This window comes from Rhea americana, unplaced genomic scaffold (assembly GCF_003343005.1).
Source record: "Rhea americana isolate MKP2758 unplaced genomic scaffold, rheAme1 scaffold_182, whole genome shotgun sequence".
NCBI classification, from domain to species: domain Eukaryota; kingdom Metazoa; phylum Chordata; class Aves; order Rheiformes; family Rheidae; genus Rhea; species Rhea americana.
The window spans coordinates 258389-281001 of record NW_028185950.1 but is presented as its reverse complement, the minus strand read 5'-3'; the positions used below and the strand labels follow the sequence as shown (position 1 = coordinate 281001).

General features: G+C 45.2%; 1 protein-coding gene across 2 annotated transcripts in view; it reads right to left on the bottom strand.

The window, feature by feature from the left end:
* CALN1 (calneuron 1) overlaps window positions 1-14416 on the bottom strand; it is a 147749-nt gene extending 133333 nt beyond the window's left edge. The window contains exon 1 of one of the 2 annotated variants that reach the window (XM_085302017.1): window positions 14291-14416. In XM_085302017.1, coding sequence (XP_085158143.1) covers window positions 14291-14416 — 126 coding nt within the window. Of the gene's footprint in view, window positions 1-5850; window positions 5951-14290 lie in introns of those variants that run through there. The other variant, XM_085302018.1, reaches the window with a different exon arrangement.
* Between the last annotated feature and the right edge of the window lie 8197 nt (window positions 14417-22613).

The following is a 22613-nucleotide window of genomic DNA, read 5'->3' as shown; positions in this document are numbered from 1 at the left end:
TAACAGAGCATTGTCCATCYAAAGCACCTATAAAACATCAACCACTACGGTATTTAGCTGCTTCAGGGAAGAGCATATAGGTTGATCCTGGCATTTCAATGACCTCTACACGTGCTTCACGATCGGCAGGAATGGACCTCCCCAAAGAGAAAGCCCTGAAGCTCCAGTGCCGTAAAGCGCTTAAGCACTCCCTGAAGTCAGCAGGATATAGCATGTGCTGGAGTGCCTTGTCGTCCAAGAGCTTAATTCACAAGTAACCAGATCCTATCAGAGAGAGCTGCACAGTCTTAAGAAAGTCTGMGCTTCTTTCTTTTTGGGCTACTGGTCTTTGGAAGGTTATAGCAAAGCTGTTCCAAAAAATCAAAATGATCATTTCCTGCTGCAGAACAGTATTTAGCTCTTGGGGTGGCACAAATTACAGCATTCTTATTTTTATTTCTGTATTTATTTGAAGGAAATGTACAACAGAAATCTGATGCTGGTGGTATTTTAAACCCATGAGCACTCTGTAAACAAGCTGGATCCGGAGAGATTTGCATGTTTCTTCTTGAAACATAAGGAGAACCACTGAGACTGAATAATTGAAAACAGTTATGTAGACTTCATTTCCTTGTTTTTCCTGAGTTTTGCTCTTGTGCTGTCTGCTCAAAATCTTAATACCTGGCAGGGACAATCAACTATTTGGAATCTCATTTACATAATAGGTGGGCCAACAGTTCCCCATGGGAAATTACTGCCCTGGAGGAGGCCACCAGTACGCAGAAAAATAGTGCAGATAGGGCATTTTTCTTAAAYTGCAGTTTTTAAGGGGTCAAAACAGAATATCTAAGATCAAAGAYGAAACACTGAAACATATATACATACATGCACACACACACACACACATATATAAAAATCAAAGAACACATACCACCGTGACATTTTTTGTAGCATCTTTTATCCTTTTATCTAAATATGTCCTCAAACTCTTTGAAAAGCTTGCCAGTTAGTTGCCCAAATATAGCATCCAGGTCTTCAAATGCAGGCCCCTGGGGGCAGAGTTCCCCCATGGGCTGCAGCTGTTGTTGAAGGCAATGGCAAAACTCCACCGGGAGTTCAAAACCTCACTGGGAGAGGGTGTAAGCATCAGCAGTGCTCATTCAAGGCAACGGCTGATTTACTTTACTGTTTGCCTAAGGCTTTGAGGGACTGGGTAACCCTTCAAAATGATCAGTGTATCTATGCAAACACCTACGCAAACAGAGAAGAACGAACAAAAACCTCATTAAAGAGGATCAGGCTCGGTGCAGGCACCGGCTCACTGCAGCTCATTAACTTCAGCGAGCCTCCGCCCTACTGACCTCTTTGCAGAATCAGGCCCTTGGCGGGAAGCGACTACAAATGCAGAGAGAATTTAGGTTAGGAAGGAAATAAGCCAAACTGGAGTTTGGGCAGGTTGTCGGTGGCATCCTTTCGCTCAGCCAGGGGATCTGATGGACACCCACCTTGATCAAACTTGGGCTCTCTCTTTTTTAATCTGCTGGCATTAAAGAGGAAGATCCCATAGAAGGTGTTTGCCCATCCACACTCTCTCTGCACACACGTGCCCACCACACCATCACCTGCTTCATCCCATGGGAGTTGTCTCCTGGTTTCCATAGGTGAGTGACTGCAGGCAAGCCCAATTATTTGTATATGCTTGATTTAAAAGGCAAAAGAACCAGATTTTGACTCTTACTGCAGCTGCAAGTAACTAAAACTGCTCTGCAGAATGATTGTGCCCAGATACCACAGAAAGAATCACAAGTAAAAAATACRCACTATGGTGAAAATACAGGAAGGAAAGGAAAAGAGAAGGCTCTCAGAGCCCCASACCAGCACCTACACCGTGCTCTCTGCAACACCGTGGGGCATCGSTTAACTGCTGATGGCTCAGAGAAGAACACGGCAGCCGCTGCTTCACGGCGTCACCCTGCGTGAATTCATGTGCCCAGGAGAGTACGCACCAAAGCCATTGGGATCGCAAAACACAGTGGTATAGCCACAGGCAGCGAATGACATGAGTCTGAAACCTCCATCCAGATTAAAGAGCTCAATATTTTTGTATGGAAAAGGGAGGTATGCTGCTTGAAAGCTTCAGCCACGAGCAGACTTAATGACAGCATGCAGTGCAGATGTTTAAGGTTTTCTTTTATCATGCTGTAAAAATGTATATACAATTATGCCCACTAAGCCTACATAAGCAGATATTAAGTTCAAGGCATGAAAGGGCAGTTTTAGAACCACCCACGGAATTGCTGTACATTTTCCATGTGATACCCATGGACTTCAGGTTCAACAGACTAAATCCGCACTGTGATTTTAATTATCATTGTTTAATGTCTTTATTCTGAGACGTATTTTCACATTGTAGTGCTTTTATCAAAGTAGACTGCATTTAATTAAAAGCAGCATTGTAAAATAGTTTGTTTCTATTGCCCTCTTTTCATGATAGCCCAAGAACTATTGCATAATACCGAGTATTTACTCCAGTTACTTGCTTACACTTTTAACACTAACCACATTCACAGGTTAAAAATATAAGTAAGAACTACCTAGTTTTGCAAAGCTTCTCTACAGATATCAGTTCCTTTGGTTAACAGCAGAGCTAACTAATATATCTATAAAACTGARTAAAACTGACTTGTTATTGTTTACAGGTCTCATAAAAAATCATTTTAGTTTACCTTAACAACCCACCTGACTAAAATGAATGTTTTCAAACACATTCTACCTTCCCAAAGTATTCTGAAAAGACTCTGCCCATTTCATTTTACATCTCCTAATACATTGCCTGCTATATTTCATGCTGAATCAATAAAGTTATATGTGCAGAAATCAACTCAAACGATGTTTACTGCTACTTCTAATACAAATAGTTTTTCAATGGGTATTTTGTTCAGTTTACAATAACTCTGGAAGATAGAGCAYGCATAGTAGTATTATATCACTATTGGTCAAGCAATGATTTTGCTTAGAAATTAGCTCATTTAAGGAAAAATAAAATGAGAGGACTTGCATTGCATTATAACTTACAGAAGACTGTTTTCTGGAGGCTGTATTAGATGCACGGGACCAGCCATTTAAATGCATCGAGACTGGGCTAGGAGTTATCCTGTTGAAGGAAAGCCTGGACAATTGGCCACCAAAATGTTGTTTATATATCTACCTACAGCTATATGCACCTATATACCATGATACGGTAGGAATTAGCTGCATCAGCATAATCCTGAGGCACGTTATAATTGGACAAAAGCTGCATGATAATGAAGTCAGAGAGAGTATGTGAGCATTGAGTGAGGAGGTGCAACCTTGCTGCCAATATAGCTAAGATACAACAGGAAAGGAATCAACTTGTGTTTAAATTAGGCTTCGTACAAACTCTTTCTCTTTAGGCGGGTCTTTTTCTTCTTGCAAGACAAGTTTCGTCCAGGGATCCGATAACACGGAGCTGTTGTGCTTTTGTTCACTGATGAAATCCATCAGTTCGAAGGATCATGCCCTGGCCTGATCCTGCATCACTGAAAAATTAGGAGAGCTTGTTGTGAGAACCAGACGAGGTGTACATGCTATCAAAGAGTACACAGCAATAAAGCTGGCTCCTGCGAGCCAGAGCCCCCCCAAAAGGGCTATCCCTGCAGTCCTTACGCTACCCGAAAGTTTCACATAGTGCAGGATTTGGCCTGGATCCACTATCCTCCCTATCCATGCACAGTGCCTTTGGGATACTGCCCAGAGATATGCAAACTGTCTCACTGGAGCTAGGACAGATTTTTTATCTATAGGTACAGTGCATATGCTGAGGAAACAGTTAAGGATCTATCAAGACTCAGAAAATTGAAAAGATAAAGCCTCTCCTATCAAACACAAGGGAAACCATTCCCAGAAATAAACAGTCACACCATCACACACATGCCAGATGGGGAAAAGACACAGTTCCCCTTCTCCCTCCCCAAAAGCAGTCAGCTCGAATATTCTTTGAAAAAAAATGGCATAGGGAATTCTTACCTGGTAAAATTTATATTCCAGGCTACCAGAACATCTACACTACCAGGCTTTCATTGGACATTGTGCAAAGCTGGAACAGCAGATTGTTTCAGGTCATGGAAGTTTACAGCTATATGCAAAAAATAAAAATAAAAATCCCAAACCAAAAAAACAACATGACCCACACAATATCCCTGCAATGATACTCTCATTACGAAAAAATGAGATGAAGGAGGAGTTTCTACTTGCTCTAAGGCATCATATGGAGCTTAATCACAAGCAGTTACGTATATGGTTCTTTTGGCCTTCAATCAAGTGTGTCATTTCAGTGGCAGCTGCCTACGTGATGTAAGCAACCTGGGTGATCGAGTCCTTTGCCAATCACAGCCTCGTGCATCTATTTTATAGCTGAACAACAGGGAAATTCTATTTCCCATGAAATTCAGCGATTCTGTTGTAGCCCAGCACACACACTGAGTGAAATGGGATCATACACCTTTTCTTTAGTGGAGTTACAGATAAACACAGACCAACCAGACCTCAGCAAGCCCTTCCCACCACTGATCTTAATCCACTATCATTTCCCCATTGAGCCYGTCTATATCACGATGAGTTTCAGCACACTCAAAAGCCACTGAGAGCAGAGAAGAGCTTGCAAGGTGCCCAATGAGTTAGTGCGACACAGTGCAGTGTGTACTGAGGAGGATGCAGCTGCTATATGGAAAACAGTAAAACTTGGTGGGTGGAAAAGGTCTGAGCTGCTGGTGAGTAACAGGAGAAACATCACACTCAGGACACCAGGAAAGCAGGGCAGCTTGGCCTTCCTTAATGCATCCCTTTTGCTCTTCAAGTGGGTAAATCAGGAGGCAATCACTGCAAATCATATATTAAATCTAGTGATTGAAATTGTATCTGAAATAAAATGAAGCAGGGCTGAATACATTAAACCTATTACTATGCATCTGTGTGACAAGCAGGACTCTCTTTGGGAGTCTTGTTGCTGACAATGGCATCAGTAGGAGTTTGGGGCCAAATTTTTCCTCCAGGTGTATTTGTTGATTTTGACAGATTTACCAGGATCTGCTTATTAAAACAGATGGCAGATGCTCCCTCTGCTTTGGGATCGTCTTTCTTATCTAACTCTGCGGGAGCAGGACACTGCATAGGTACCGAGCATTTATTACATCACCCACATTATTAACAAGGAGAGGGCCCAGAAATAAAAAAGGACTCTCTGGACATCAAAAGTGATGTTATGCCACTCCGTGGCAACTTGCATGCCCCCCTCCTCACGCACGCATGTGTGCACACGACACACACACAAAAAAAAACTCAAAAAAAAAAAAATAACAGACCCCCCCCTCCACGACATCCAAAGCACATGCAGGGTGTGTGGTACCAAGTACTCCTGCAAGTGAGTAGAGGGAGGGAGCCGGGCGGGGGGTGGGTGGACGGACGAACGGGCAAGCACTGGCGAGTGCTCTCCGCACCCCGGCTGCACAGGCAGCCGCAGCGAGCGCCGGCTCCCCCCCGCCACACACAGCCCCGCACACCGCTCCCGGCCCCGGCGGCGCCGCTGCCCCCGCTGCCGCCTCGGAGGCGTCGCCGCGGGGCGGCCGGATCGAGGGGGCCCCGCAGCCCCCCGGGCAGGGCGCCGCTCCCCAGCCCCGCAGCGGCGCCGCCGCCCCGTCTGGGCCACCCCGGCGGGGCCGGGCGAGCCGCCGCCAGCTCCGCTGCCCTCCTCCCGCTGCGGCCAACAGGTCGGCTCCCCCCCCCGGAGCCGCCTCCCTGCACCGCTGCCGGGGGCGGCCGGACTCCCCCGCGGCGGGAGACTCCTCGACTCACCTCTCCACCAGCCGGCTCCGCCGCCACAGGTTTGCTCGGCTCCTCTCCCCCCTCCAGATCGCTCCTGGCCGAGTTATTCAAAGGCGGCGGAAGGGGGTGGGGGGGAGGCAGACAGAGAGAGAGAGAGGGAGAGGGGGGATCTGGGCGGCGAGGATGGCGGAGATCTCCGACCGGGGGAAAGATTAAAAAAAAAATAAAATACTAATACTAGTAGCGATAAGAGGAGCGCGGCGCTGCGCGGTGCGGGCGGGGCGGCGCGGTGCCCCGCGGCGCCGGCAGTGCGCTGCGCCCTAGCGCCCCATGGCCCCGCGGAGCGGCAGCGCCGAGCCCCGGCAGCCCCGCCGAGCCCCGGCAGCCCCCGGCGAGGGCGGCGGCGCAGCGCCCGCCCGGGGAACACCCTCCGCCGCGGCCCACCTTGCGGCAGGCCCCCGCTAACCCCTTCCTCGCCGGCGCCGCGCCGGATGGGCAGCGAGAAGGGGAGGCGAAGCCGGCCGGGGAGAGGGAGAGGAGGTGAGCGCTGGGGCGTCCCGGGAGAGGGGAGGAAGGCGGGGATGCTGGGCGCAGAGGCAGGTGGCAGAGGGACCCTCCGGGCCGAGGAGCTCTTTGCCCCGCTTCGCGGCTGGGCGCCCGACCTAGCGGCGAGAGGGGTCCGGCGGCTCCGTGTCCACAGCCTGCCGAGGGGGCCGCATGGCTCCCGGGGGCGAGGCGCAGGACATCGGCTGGGGACCAGGGACACCAGCCTCCTGCTTCTCCGTCCTCAGCTAGCTGCCGTCACCCATCTTTCCTCTCTACTGAAGCCAGTTCCACGCACTGCTAGGAAAGAACATAAAAGCCATAYGGTCTGTGCTGGCATCATGGTTAGTGACCACAAAGGAAAAGTTCAGTCCTCCAAAGCTCTAGAGATCTGGTTTTGGTGTCAGAGATTGCCCAGGGGGAGGGAGGGGAGGGGGGTGACCTGCCTGTTCTTTTCTTAAGGAAAAGCAATAGAAAAGAGGAAATTGTGATGGAACACSTCTCCAGCACACCACAGGGGTGTGYGTTGCCATGACCCCAGAGTGCCAGCTCACCTGTGCTGCTTGACCCTCTGTTAGGTGCTGATAAGGGCAGAAGAGTAGAGTAGATAACTACAAATCACTGCTCCCAGCAGCCTAGGAGGTCCTGACATCTCTGGAGTGGTAGAGCAAGTGCTTGAAGGAGCACACTTCTCCTGGTTTGCTAAACATCACCTTAGGCTTCTAACCTGAGCTAAAACGAACACTGCAGGTCAGTCGTGTTAGGGAACACATCATTCCTCACTGCGGTYGTCTCAGTGCTGGAGTGCAGCAGAGCTTATCTGTCTTTCCTTTTCCCTTTCTGGATGTGTTGGAGGCACGTGCTCTTTGGATCCCTGCCCAGTTTTGTTAAATTCACTGAAAAAACAGAATCTGAGGAAAGCCAGGCCAAGGTACTTCCAGTGAGGTGAAATTCAGCTAAAGACAATTTGGGCTAAGCAGGTGGAGAAATATTCTGACAGTGAAATCAGTTGACTGTAGAAGAGTCTCCAATGGGAACCCAACACTTGAGCCAATTAGAACTGCCTCAGTYGGATCCGGGAAACGGCATGGAGAGCCCTCCAGCAGCTCCGGCAACACTCTTGCAATCACATGAGCATTAAACAAAGACTAGGGCCTTCAGAGTGAAGTGTCAGTTTTATGCTTCTAAGCATTTAATTCACATCCTGCCTGCGCTGTACTTTTCTGATGTAAAATCCTTCCCATCTCCTTCCTTTCTTTCAGCCTGGTGGGTCATGATATTTCCTATGTTGGGATTTTACCAGCAGAAGGAACATGATCTACCAGCTCAGGAACCGCAGGAAGAGGGATTTTTACTTTCTGTGCTCCCCACCCACTTTCCCAAACTAGAAATCCAATCTCCATCAATATCAAACTGCTACTGCTTCAGCCAGCTCAGCTGCACTACCSAAACACTGGATTTCTGTATCCCGCTACCCCTGGCACAGGGGAGGCTGAGAGCTGCCAGCAGGCTGCCTGCTTCCCAGACCCTAGGCCTGGGTGAAGATACAAGAATTTAGGAACAGTCCAAGTCCCTTTTAAATCACTGGGGATGTGCAGGCCAGTCTAAATCCTGCTATCTACTATCTTTATTAATCTGTGTTCAGTGAGAAGATAACTCCTGCTCCAGCAACACAGCTGTCAGCACCATCAGTGGAGGGAGCARCATCTGTCTGTATTACCACTTCATCAAGGTGAGGCTTGGCTCAATCTCTGCATCCTTTTACTTCTCCTTTCTTTTATTCTCGTGCATAAAGAAACTTCTACATGCAACTCCCTCCRCTTCAGCTGGGTTACTTATGTGAGTAAAATGGGGGCAAAGGCCCTCATCTGCAGAACATTATTCTCTGCCTTTAGCTAAATTTTCTTTTCTTCAACTCGTGGAGACATTAACCAAAAAAATGGCTAACCAGTAGCAAAAGCTCCAGGCTTCAGGGGTGAAATCAGTAGCTGGAAAACCAATCAGAGTTATATATTTATTCTTAAATGCTGAAGAACCAAACTCTCGTTAACTCCTGACTCTGTCCAGGATCTCTCTCATGACTCCAAATCTGTGTGTGTGAAAATAAGATCACATAGTGTCGGTCTGYTAGAATATAGCACCAATCCTGTCAAACCCTCTGTTTCTCTAAGAAAATATTCTCTGTACCAATCCAATTCAGAGGGACAGAGAGCCACGCGAAGCAGAGGAGGAGGAGATGGGAAGGCGTGCGCTCCAGAAGGAGACGGCTACCTCAGAAATCAGCAGGGTGACATTTGCATTAAGCTCCTGAAAATGATATAGCGAGAGACAATATAATACTAATGTGACAAAGTAGTACACGGAAAAATTATTCAAGGCAGGCAAGTTGTTGTCAGAGACCTGCCTGCCTGCCTGTTGGGGACCGGTGATAGTTGTCGCCGTCGCACGGAGCCGTCACTCTAATAACAAGCGGAGTATCGCTTGACGTAATTTGCCATCAAGCTGTTGTGCAYCAGCCAGGCTGATTAGATTTGGGTACCACCCAGCTTGTAGAGAGACATCCAGCAAACCTGTGGCCASAGCGACRCTGGAAAGRTCTGAATTTCGGTTTGTAGGCCTTTCTCGAGGCGCCCCACCCAAGGCAAGCTGCGAGGAGCACTCCGCMCACGGCACCAAGAAACACGGCCTCYGTGGGGCAGGCGGAGCAAACTCGGGCATGATTTTAGAAGAAGCTAATGTCTTAAAAAATAGCCCTCATATTAGCCAGATGTAAGGTTTGTAGGGACAAACTTTTCGGTCCTCAGATAAGAAATACCTCCAATGACATTAGTTTTGCTCAATTCAGGATGGTCCCCTGAAATTAAAACTCAAAAGATCTAAAAGGTCATTCCAGTGAAGAAATCTCTAATTATTCCCAATAGTATCTGGGGATTTTTAGTCTTCTGCCCAGTCCAGTTTTAAATGTCCCCAGAAGCATGCATTCCACCATTCCCCTGAGGGAGTTCAGTAACACTGTGCAGCCTAATAGGTCTCACAAGTAGGGTAAGTTTTTAACTTTTGGGTTGCTTAATTTCATGCCATTATTTCTAATTAAACACTTTGTGAAAGGCATACAATTGCTCCCTAGCCTGGATTTTCATGTTCTTTTAATGATGGTTAATTATTCCAGAGGAAATTTTTTTTTGACTTTTTATTTGTCTCACTTTTATACTGGATGGTTTATTCTGAAGTTTAATTAGCACATTTTAAAAAATAATTTCTGCATTAAATCACTGCCAAGCGAGCTCTGCTTGAGGATTTATGATCGTTGTGCACACTCTTTATTGTACCTGCCAACTGATTGATTGATTGATCGGTTATTTGGGATAGGGCTGAGAACGGGCCAGCTGAATCCCGTAACAAGCTAAGGGAAAGGGCTGCTAGCTCCTTGGTGGGAGCTGTGACGTGGACCTGGCCCAGTTCTGGTGCCCTCACTGCAGAGAAGAGGGTGCAGTAGGGTGCTGGTCATAACAGCTGAAAGGTGTAGGCTAAAGCTACTTAAAATCCTTGTGGAGGGTAGAGCCTATGCTTACAGCAGGCCTGGGCCATGGTAATCTGGCGGATTCACATCTCCAACCCTACCATCTGTCTGGATCCAAGGTTTCATTTCAGCCTATTAGAGAGATTGGGGCTGGCTGCAAACATCAGATGTAGGCATAGGTTTGGCACAAATCCATCCCTTTCCTGCTGTCTCAAAAGCCAAGATTTTGATTCAAGCTCATCTGCAAATGCTAAAAACGCTTCAGTTTTGCAACAGAGTCCACCCCTAGTGGAGCTCATCACAAAATGAGACCTTYGGGGAGAAAAAACAAACTGAGAACTCCTTTTAATTACATTATCTCAACACACTAAAGCTATAGACAAATGCGATTACACCCACAAAAATCTGCTCACTCCCATTTGAGAGTCCAAACACTTGTGGCTTAGCTGAGGCCAGAAGAACATACTGTAGAGATGAATGCACATTTATTCTCTTCCCTGCAAGAAAGCTTGACATCCAGTAAGCTCCTGCAATGGGTTTTATCTCCAAAATCAGCAGAAATGCCTACATGTGAGAGAAAAGCACCTCCTATTYATGCCTTTGAGCAGGCTGGCTTTACTTTTCTTATTTATACAGAGAACTCTGGCACTCTACATAATAAAAATGGATAAGATTTCACTCCTTTACTAGCCCACAAAAACAAGATGATGGTCTATGCAGGCACTGTGAGGCAAACAACCTCAAACAAATCCCAGAAAACTCACAATGAATTTCAGTGGGGAGGTTTTTTTCTTTTGTTTTGCTCTTAGAAAGATAGCCCTGTAATTTAATGACTCATACGTTCTACATCCTTTGTTGCTTTTCATTTTCAACATCTTTAAACTGTTTGTGGAGAACTCACTTATTTTTAGACTTCCCATCAGTGAAAGACATATTAGCTGGTTCAGAGGGGAAAAGCTCCATTGAGACTTTTGTATTTGGGGTGTTAATGGGAAGATTTCCTCACTGTAAGATTTTTTTCTTTCTTTTATATCTCACTCATGATCTGTGCACRGATTTTCAGGTGAACTGAGAATGGCTGTGACCTGTTTGCTGCCAATGGGGACTCTTGGGCATAAACCAAGATCTGACATGAGGGAGGAGGAAGAGGAGGAAGGCAGGAAGCAGGCACAAAAGGGGGCAGGCACTTGGCCATGAAGAGCAAATGAGAGTTTTGGGCTCGCTAGCCATTCTTCTCTCTTTTCAGCACATCAGCAAATGTTGGGCCATGCCCAGGAAAGCCTCTGCACCGCAGACCATGGGGTGGGCTTTCAGCAGGTAGGGTGAAAAGGAGAGCATTCTTCGGCCCGATGCCACCCCATGATTCTCCATGCTAGGGCAAAGAATCGTGAGGGGCATTTTTAGGTTCCTTGGTGAGTTCAAAGAATTAGAGGTAAAAAAGTTTCTTTGGAAAAAAATAAATGTTTGATTTCTTCCAGAAAATTGACCTTTCAAAAAAGAAAATGCTATTTGAGTCAGTTAATAGATTTGGGGTTTGCTTTGTTTTATTTGGATTTGGTTTACAAAATCTAACATCTCCTTTCAGTTTGCAACTTGGAATTTTTTAAAAAACTTTAAAACTAAAAGGAAATTTCAAAATGAAAATTGGCTCTGTAGCCCTCAAAGTGAGGCATTTCATTAAAAAAAAATAAAAAGGTGCCAAATCCTGTCTGCTTCTCATTTTTTAAAATTTTCATTAAGTCAATCAACAAAGAGAAGGCCTCCAAATGAAAACCACATACTCACCAAATGTTTCTGAGCCTCCAGATGTGCATTCTTCCACCTTCCATGAGTGAGTTTTCAGGCACCATGGTGCAGTCAATGCACAGAGATTACTCAGGGGAAAATCCATGCTCAGAAATGAGAGCAAGGCATCGTGCTGCCCCACACTGTGATGTCTAGGTGCAAGGAAGGGAGGAAAGGACCTGTCCTACTCCTTCACGCACAAGGGACAGGAGATGGAGTCTTACCCGACAACCTAGGATGGTGCAAAGATCTCTGACACTGAGATCTCCAGGCATGTCCCTGCTTTGACCCATAGAAGTAGTTTGGATTTTGCCATCACAGGCTGCCCTAAAGCCATGAATGACAGAGAGGACAAGCCACCTTCCCCACGGCTTCCCCAGGAGCTAGCTCACTTCACAGCCACCACCCTGGGCTCAGTCATAGCACTTCTCAGCACAGGCTGCCAAGCACAGAACCAGCTCCCAAGCCCTGAAATGATAATGTTTATTTGGCCAGCTTGAAGGAGCATTTTCCAGGACACATTTGTAATTTTGCTGAAAGCTGCAATCCTAATGGATGACTGGAAGTATTCCACAGATCACTGGCTGTTATTTTACCCAAATGTCGTGGACAGGTCTAAAATATCCAGTCTTTGTTCTGCATTTTCCAACCATCGTAAAACTTAAGAGTAGGTAAGGAGGTGTTTTGTGGCTCACGTTTATTGAGGTACATCCTGTCCACTGCTATGTTTTCTGATTGAGACTTTAATGTGGCTGCACTATTTGTAGTATCACAGCATCTATCCTGCTCTTCTTTTCATATATAACCCAAACTAGACAGTGATATGGTTTTATATATATATATACATATATACATATATATATATGTATATATATAGAGAGAGTCTGTTTAGAATAACCAGGACCCCAGGATATAGTTCATTGTTCCGCTCTGTTCGTTAGCAATTCGCAGCTTCATGTCTGCATGAACCTGGGACTCATCTTTGTCTGCAAGAGCCATCACCATCTCCCCATCATACATTTCCATGTAAGGTCCTGCTCCATCCCTCATGTTGTCAAGCTTGGCCATTTTATAGCAATTGCTAAAATCAATAAAGCATTTTTGTTACTGTCTAAAACTCTAGACAGCAGGGAAATCATCAGCAAGCTCCTGGGCAAACCCCAGAATGAAGCAGTCTTATGCACTGAATGAATGAATCAATGAAGCAGGTGGGAAACAAATACCAAGTGGACACCTGCCTGTCACACCAAGCTGAGGTCCTCTTGGAGCAACACCCGTGTGTGAGCAAAGTGACATGATGAGTTGAACTCATTGGTCCACAGCTTGAAAGAAGCACTTCCGACCCGAGTTGGCTCAGGGAGTGGGGCTCTCGCATGCGGAGAGCAATGCAAAGGATAAATGTTTGCGGGTTGGAAGGTGGACAGTGTCAATAGGATCAGTTTGTTCTATTATTTATCCTGCCATATGCCCCGTCACTCAAACCACTGATCTGAGCCATCAGCCGTGAACACCTGGCAAGGAGTTAAGTAATTTTCCAGTTTCTGGGTAGAATAACTGGAGACAATAGGCAGATTTAATCAGCGAGTAAGTACTTAGCTCCAGAAATGTGGCTTAAAAAAAATCTTGATATATTTTTCAAATAAAATCCTTTCTATATTAGAGTTAGCCTAGAGAAACTTCAAACACATGTATAGCAAAGCAGATATTAGGCAAATTCTTGGTGGAAAGGAGATAAATAGAACACCATGTCCTTCTGCTTGTCTGCAGGAGACAAAATCTCCATTTAGAAAACCCAATAAAAATGTAATTCTTTTATAACAACTGCATCCACTGTATGTTGTTTCTCTGGGAAAAAARAAAATGTAAGTGACTGAAGTCCACCAATGCCATCAAAAATATTTTTCCTGCAAGTATCTCAAAAGTATCAAAAATATGAAAAAATAATGACTCCTAACAACTGAAACAGATGGTCTGCTGTGAATTCCCACAGCCTCATGCAACTGTGAGTCAAGCCATTTTTCAAAATGGTGAAAAAATCAATTCTCAAGATTACCAGGSTTCCAAAGATCTTTTTGGACTTCCCAGCTGACAGCAAACAAAAAGGAAGGTTTGACGGTACTACAAATCTCAGCTCTAGAGTGTCCATTGTCCTCACTTAACGTGAATGTAGTTGGTGTGAGTACATATGCTTTCAGCTCCGTCCAACRAAATATTTTCCCTGGGATGAGGTTTTTACTGAGTTTTTAGCTAATGACCATTTACACTTTTGGATTCCCGACACACACACACACCCGCTGCTGATCCCCAGCATCATCTCCAGCGTCACCACCTTCCCTCCCCACCCAAATCCCAGTGACTACAGGGACTTTGGTCACATCAAGTCCCTTTAATACCCCATCCCCATGCTAGGTCATCACCATCACAGACTATTTATTTACCAGAAATACTGCACCACCCCCACCCCACTGCTAGCAATGCTGTGCCTGCTGTGGGAAGTCCCACCCTGGGGGCCCAACAGCACTCCCACCCATCCCATCCTCCTGGCACACTGATTGCTCTCAGCAAGCAACCCCCCAAGACAGCTTATCCATTGCAGGGAATAATTTGAGATTAGAAAGACACTTGCCAGGAGGGAAATTCTGGTTGCTTGCTTCTGTGTTGCGGTTCCTCCTTCTCCCTGGGAGACTCATCCCTTTGGCCACCTTCATGCTCYGGCTGCCCCTCTCCATGTTCTTCTATCAGCCCCATCAGGCAGACGAGACGGTAGGTTCTGGGAGATGTGTGAGCACATCATGGGGACATCAAAGCCAGCAATGTGACTCTGTAAGGAGTTGACAGAAACTTACTGCACRCACTGTACCAGTTTATCATTTATTTAAACTCAATCTTTCAATAATTCATGCCAGCCTTTCACTGTGTAGCAGGACAACAATGGCAGGAGCACAGCGACACAGGCAGTRAATAACCACATCTGGAAGAGATGTTCAGTTCTAAATAAAAGCTGGTTTTGCAGAGAATGTTAAATGCCATGGGAATAGTGTGCATTGGGACATAGCCCTGCTCCTTCCAGGGGGCAGTGATTTGCTCATGCGTTTTGCAATGCCGAGTTAGCACAGATCAAATGAAAAATCCAGGACTGGATTCAGCTGCAGCCCTGTAGTAGTGCGAGATCAGACCTGCAGCATCTGCAGATGTATCCTCAAAAGCACTGTGCAGATGCAGGCATAGTGCCTCTCATTTTGAGCACACGCTGCTGTGAATCCCAGGTAGCTCTGCTGGACAGCGAGTTGTATTGTGCATGCATTCACACGGTCAGTTTGGGTTTAGAAGCAGAGAGCATTTTAGCATGGTGACCTCAGCATACTGTGAGGAGTGCGCCTGCCCCTCCTCGCATGGTAAAGCTACAGCTGCTCCCAGGAATGAACTGCATTCAGCCTGGTGCTCCCACATTTCAGGGACCAAGGATGTGAATGCCCTTGCACAAGAAGAGACATCAACACCTCTATTAGCTTGCTGAGACCARCATGGCTATCTTTGCAGAGTGCTGACCTGCACTATATACACTCAACCTCCAAGCCAGCAAGCAGGACTTCACTTTCAACATGTATCTCTTTCCCAGCTGTGATACACAACTCTAAGTCTGACCAGTACCTTCTGCATCATGTCACTAAGCTTCAGATTCTCCTATCCATCACCACACACAGTGTGTTGCAATATCTCTAGCTCTGACAAACACAACTTCTCCTTTTCACTGTCATTACAAAGACTCCTGAAAAGCTCATCCCCCATCACCATGTGCACACCTCTCCCTGGCTTCCTCCTCTCTTGGTATCCRACACAGGCTAGTATTTCTAGTGCCCTTAATGGATTATCCCCAGATGACCTACCATCTCTAATTCCCTGCTGAGATGTCAACCTATGCCCTCAACCACTCTGTCAGGAAATGTCACACTGCTGTTACACTTTTTAACAAGTGCTTTATTCCTTCTCTGATGCTGCCTCTTGTGCTTGGGGAACTGCCCTAAAACTACATGTGTACCTTGTTATCCGTCCTCAAACTAAGTGCATAAGAGTTGTTAGTCTGCTGGTGTGCTGAGACTTACCCTCCTCATGCCAGTCGAAATTACCTCCCTCTTTTCCCCTGTCCATCTGCCACTATCCGTCTGGCCTGATTCTCCCTGTAGTTGTTTAAGTGCTTTGATGCAAGAACTTCTTTACCATTTTGTATGCAATTGTACAGCACCTGCCTCTCTTGAGGCCTGATACAGGACCAGACTCCAAGGCATCCTGTTATTTTTACTGGCTCCTTGAGATTTCACTTGGGCTCTGGTCTTGGTCCTTACGTTTTTCAGATTACCTTGCTGTGTTTTGTAACAGCTCCAAAAGCTGGACTCCACTCTTTCCCTGCCTGGTAATGCAAATTTACAGACAGSTTTTACTGCAAATTTTCTTACTAACAATGTCTGGTTCTCATTTTAAAAAACGAGCTTCACACTTTACCCTACCAATCACTTAATCCTAGCAAGAAAAAGTCTTTTTCTAAATAATAGTTGATCTTCTAGACTTGTTGACTAATGAAATGAGTAATGACATTAGGAGCTCATTAACAGTGGCAGTGAATAATACRGAGTGCAAGACTATCAACTCTTCCTGAAGGACAAACTAGGGGGAGCTCTAGGGAAAAGGCAAAACCATTCAGAACCTGGTCTCTTGATCTCTACGTCTTCTTTTTTACTTTGTTAACGTGGCCAACAATCATTTCTGGCAGGATCCTTCATATGAGGAATCTGGACTTTTACCATTTCATCAGCTGTCCAGGTTAGACCCTGCTACTCAAGAGATTTCCATTACAGTCACAGTCCTGCTGAATTTCATACRTTTTAGGAACCTACTTTCAGCAATTTCTTCAATTTCCTTATATAGAATACAAAAAATGAAGGAAGAACTCAAAAGGGCTAYGAACACTTCTGATCATGTTAAAATTGGTGGTAGGAGAACATAACTCACACCTACAGCGGGATTTTCCCTTGTGAGCCTGTTCCGATTTGAGRTAAGTTTCCCCAGAAGAATGCCCAGGAGGAAAGGGCACATTGTATTGTAATAAATGCTCCTGGTTGTCATGATGCTGGGTGTATAACAGGAAACACTAAAGCAGATTTCGGACAGAAATGTTYGAGCAAAGTCATCCCTCAGAGAGAGCAACCAGTGGGGTCACAGTCAAGAGTGCAAGCATCTCTATTAGTGCAGAGGCTGAATTATTAATCTTGCTGTGTATGTACTCTCACAKGAGGTGTGGTACCCTTGGGGCACAGTGTCTTGTATCCACACTTACAGACATCTCTCTTAAGGGACTGCTCAGCTGTATTACACAGAGCTGATGACAGTTTCTCTCCATCTTTTATAGGAGGTATCAAGAAGTATAAACAAGGATCTGAGGAACAGAGCCATCCAAGTCCTGGTTAAATGCCATCCTGAGCTGCTGAGGACCTTTYCCCATGCAGAGCTGATTGCTCAGTCTGGGATGGGAAGGATGTGGGACTCAGAAGGGACATGAATTCTGCTTCTTGTAAGAGAGGCCTTCCACCAACTCTCCTTCCCGCTACGTGCATAAAGGATACTACATGCAAACTRTAATTTTACCCTTTCTTGTTTGTTTTAGATTACAAATGAGTAATGAACACTTATCGTGTAGTATGGCAAGGAGCAAAAGACTGCACCTAAGAGGGAAAACTGTATTTTAAGCAGCTTTAAAGTTATTGGGTTTAATTCTTGTCAAAATTAATCAAATATCTAACAATCCACAGGAAGAAAAAATGTACATGCTCATGAAAGGGGACATGAGTACACACTCAGAGATGGGACACCACCTCAGACCTATGGAAGTTTCCCTTCTTTCCCAACAATCTCCAACAGTGCTGGGCTGCATTAGCAAAAGCACAGACCAGGGGCAGAGGAAAGTGATGGTCCCCCTCAATTCAGCACAGCTCAGGACACATCTGGAGTGCTAGGGCCAGTTTGGGGCCTCCAGAACYAGTCAACATATTGGAGCAAGCCCAACAGTGAGTCCCTAAAATACAACTTGAGTAYATTATGTATGAAGAGAGACTGAGAAAGCTGTATTTGTCCACCCTGGAGAGGGGAAGAGAAATCAAATTGTGTTCTTCATCTACCTAAAGGAAAAYTGTAGAGGACACTGAACCAGACTCTTCCCAGAGTTGCAAAGGGAAAGAAGAAGGAGAAACAGAACAAGCAGCAAGGGAAGACCCAACCAGCCATAAGAAAGAAATTCCCTGAGAATGGTGCAGCCCTGGGACAGGGTTCAGAAAGGTGGAGGAAGCGCCATCCTTTTGCTGGAGAAGTCCCTAGTCAACCTGATCTGGCTTCAGTATTAACCCTGCTCTGGTCACGGGTTAGACTAGAATCCCCAAGGCTCCCTCTTGGCCTATTTTTTTYCAACTTTTTTTGTTGTTTTGTTTTGTAGGATTAAAAACAACCAGGAAAAGAAAACCTTAAACAAATAGTCATCAAAAAAATAAAGAGGCAGAAGGGAGAATAATATAGGACACTTCCTCTGCATTCACCTTCAACCCATCTCCCATTATCCAGAAGAAGCTAGGAACCTGGTGCAGAAACATCTCAGTTCTGTGGCAGCTGCGTCACTGCAAGGTTAAGAGGGAAAGTGTAACCAGCCCCATCGGCTGGCCAAGTACCGCAGAGCTGCTGGACCAAAGTTTACTTTTCTGTTTTGCTTTTCAGTCTCTCATGCCAAATGTAAGAATCTGGCCTGCTTTGCAGCCCACTTTGCCAACATGAGCATAGTGAGTCATTCAACAGCTCTTCATCACAACACATTCTTTCAATGGGACTTCATTTGGATGGCAGTATCTTAAAAATATGATGCTGGAGAAGGGTGAGAAATGCATAAACATTGGTGCAAAGTAAAAAGGGGGACCAGTGGCGTTGTGTAAATGTAAGGGCCACTTACTTTCTTTTTACCTCCACTGGCAGATAACCTATATAGTAGAAGAAACTGCTCAAAGGAAAAGGTCCTCACATCACTTCTTCCATCAGACTGACACCTCTTCATCTTGGAGAATTTAACATCTGTTACATAATTCAGAGAACATGTGGTTATTTTCCAGGCTTATTAATAGCTCAAAACCCAGGACTTAAAAATGAAAATCAGCAGCTTCTTCAGACTTCATCTCTGTGAGAAGTAGGTGAGAGCAGGTAAAATGGCTGGCTGAGGGTCAGGGCTTTCATTTACTCCAAAGCTCTTCATTTTGAGCTATAAAGGACACAGTTTGGACTACATCTCTGTGGTACTGAGACAACTGATTTTCCAGATTTTCTTCAATATTTTTTCCTTCACATCTCTTTTTTCTCTCCAGTGAAGGCACGGGAGGAGGCAGAGAAGATGGGAGAGGATTACAAGTATGAATGTAGGCTGGAATGGTGTGGATGGGAGAGGAGGGAAATGGTGTTATATAGTCCCTGGTCTAGCTCTAGGTCACGATGCCATGGCGTGTGTGCTGTGGGGCCAGATCAATCCCCACTCTATATAAAACACTTCGTTACCTAAAGTCCTCAGCAGTGTCCCAGATGACTAACATTGATTATAAGGACTTAGAGGCAAGGATATTTTTTCTTGATGCATGTTTTGTTTTCTTTACTTAAAAAAGAAAAAAAAAGGCTGATGAAAAGCTTTTGGCCCCTGAAGCACTGACAAGGTTGGTCATAGCTCGGACTACGTTGTTTCTGATAGGGATGGAAGTACATCAGCATATAATGTACAGTACTTATGCAGGTAACCCCATGCTCCTTGGAAGTTCTGGGTCCAAGTGAACACATGACAATTATTGGTATGGCATCTACAGAGAGGTTTGGGGCCTGCTGGACTTACAACGCAYGTGGGAATCACACATATAGTACAGATGGGACAACATTCAGGGCTCCCAGGAGGCATCACACGGAGCCTGGTGTACCAGGGACCTGTGTGCTGTAAATCCATCTCACGCTTCCCATAGCGAGGAGTCCAGTGTGCAGGCACTCTGGGTCTGGCCAACACTTGCTTTGCTCCATTTCTGCTGGAATGCCTCCAGCAGTAGTGCAGCAGCTCCAACCTGCCTTAAACCCCTAGAAATCCCAAAGACTTTGAATAAAAGTAATAAATGCCTGAAATCATCTCTGACAATATTTCCAGGCAGGATTTTGGCCTCCATAATGGCGAAACAGCAGCTGGGCCAAATGCATGGCAATTTCTGGAACATACATCAGGCAATGGCAAAGGCAATTCCCCCTTACCCAGGCTGTCTCCAGCCCATCTAAATATCCAAGACAATGTAGGATCATACAAACGAACCATCTTCTCATTAAGTGGCAGAACCTGAAGTTAAAGTTCAGCTTGATCAAAGCCCAGACTTGCATGATTTTGTGCAAATGGAGAAAATGCAAGCCTGAAACAGTTGCAGCTAACACAAAACACTTCATTTTCTGGCACTTAGTAAAGGCCAAGAATGTTTGACAAGAAAGGCTGAGTTCAACAGGCACTACCACTTGCTAAAGGGAGAAGGTGGCTAAGATATGTCCCATGTGTTAGGTTCCAAGGCCCACTGTTTCAAGACTTTCATGAAAGATAAGTGACACATGCCTAAAAGTTCTGTGGGCTGGATTCAGAACAGCCTAACACATGGCCTAAACATCAGGCTATCAGAAACCAGGAGCTGGTCTTTTCCTGGGTCCAATTATAAGAAATGTTTAAATACTCTCTAGTACAGAAAATAAAGCTCGTATATCTTCTACCAGGAAAGGCCAGACGGTAGACTGCAGTAGATTGTTATTCTTTCATGTCAATGGATATCCAAATATTTATATAGCAGTAGGAGAACCTAGAAGAAATCCACCCAATGACACGTTTCAGCTTGGAGGTTAGGCAACTCCAGTAGGAAGCAAAAGTCCTTGGCTCAAGTTTTTCTTTCAAATTGAGTGGAGAGACTATTTCAGCCAACGTTTCCCACCATCTGACTCACAATTGGATCAGCAAAGACTGGCCCATATCCCTGACCCCAGAGACAATAAATCACAATCTTTATGTGGTCAAGAATCACAAGACATTTGTCYTGCCCCTGAGAGCTGGGGTAGGGAGTCATAGACAGGACCCACATGACAGGCTGGAGCTGGGCCCCCCTTGGGCTTACAGCTGATTCCAAACAGCTCCAGCAGACCCTGCTCGCTTGCTCCCTCCCAGACCAGAGATCTGGGTCAGCCCCACTCCGCCCTCTTGTGAAACTCCCATGAAAACTAAAATGATCTGCTGCAAAAAGTGCTTGAGTGAAACATTTCTCTCATTCTGAAATAACAGTGGCTGGAATTGTTCATACTCAAGAACTGCTTCTGTTGATTCAAAGYTGTTTTCAGACCAAAACCAGACAGTATCATTCTTGCAGAGAAAAAACTTCCATCTTATTACAGTTGGGATTTTTTTTCGTCTCCCTATAGCTGCCTCTTTCATCCCCATGTAGCTGAAAGTTCTCTCACTCTTACTTTCACAGGCAGCCCATCATATTCTTCCTGTCCACCAGGCCATTTTTGTCTCACCACACTGATTTGCAACAATCATTTATTCTTTCCCTATACCRGGTCTGGAGATGAACATTCAAACCTTCCTGGGAGAACTTTGTGCAAGGAAAATTCCTATGGAATTTCAGGGCAATAAGGAGTCAGTCACTCACTGCTTGTAAACTGCAATAGCCACAACACAGTTACACTGCAGCAAAAGTGTGTGTGCAGGATGGGAGAGGGCTGTTCTTCCTATTGTTTGCCTGACATTACGGCTAGTTACAATCTGACAATTATTTCACACCAATGCCTCTTGGCAGAGTTCATCTTGAAGTACACCAGGTGCAAAATCTTGCTCCAAGAGATGAGCCTGGCAAGACATGTCGATAATATTATTTCCTTAAAAATAGGGACAGCATGGGATTTTTGCACAGCATCTTCCATTCCTACTACTCTTTTTTTCTGCCTCCTTAAAATATTCTCCTAATCTGCAGGGTAGCCTGGGTCAGCTGGATGCAGCTCATTTTATTACCATAAATATGGAACCACAAGATATTAGGAAAGGAGTGTGCTGAGTACTCAGAGCACTTGGAAATTTAGAAAGCATCTAATTATAACTGTTACCCAACAAGGACTTCTTACATTATTCACAGTCTTTAGAAAAAGCAACTGGCAACATTATAAAAAATTATAAATTGAGGATTTGGAGTAAATGACCTCCTGTTCTTATTGTGCACTTGCCATGTAATGGGAGAAAAACAGGAAAGAATCTTGCCAAGGTATGGGGAAGGGAAAGAAGGAAAAAACAACAACAAGAATGAAAGATTTTGTTGGCAGAAATAAGACTTGCAAATTATTACTGCTCCCTTTCACCCAACTTCTGTAACATAATTGCTGTGTCCTGAAACTAATTCGCCAGAGATGCTTCTGCTGCTATCACAGAACTGCCAGTTCATTGCCTCGCTCAGGCTGAACAGCTCCAGTCCACAAAGAACCAAACAAGAACATGGACAGTAGCAAGAGAGCCAAAACAAAATAAGGTTTAGGTCAAAATCTGGCAGGGTTATATCTAAGCTAAGTTTCAGTAGTTATTTATAAGGATGTCTAGACTGGAAGGCCAATGAAATAAGCATTGAACAGCAAACAGCTATTTTGAATCCAGAGCTGCAATCACTATCAACCAGGGATTGAACAAATCAACGCTTTGGCAAATAAGGGATGCATAGGCTTAATTGGATAGTGCTCAGTAGTTATTTTAGCACACAGATGCACTCATCCATCCAGCTAAGGAGGCTTCTCCAATCACACTTTTACATCCAAGTCCTGACCTCCATAATGTRGTTGGTATACAAACATTTTTGGGTGCACAGGAATTCATGTTTTTGTC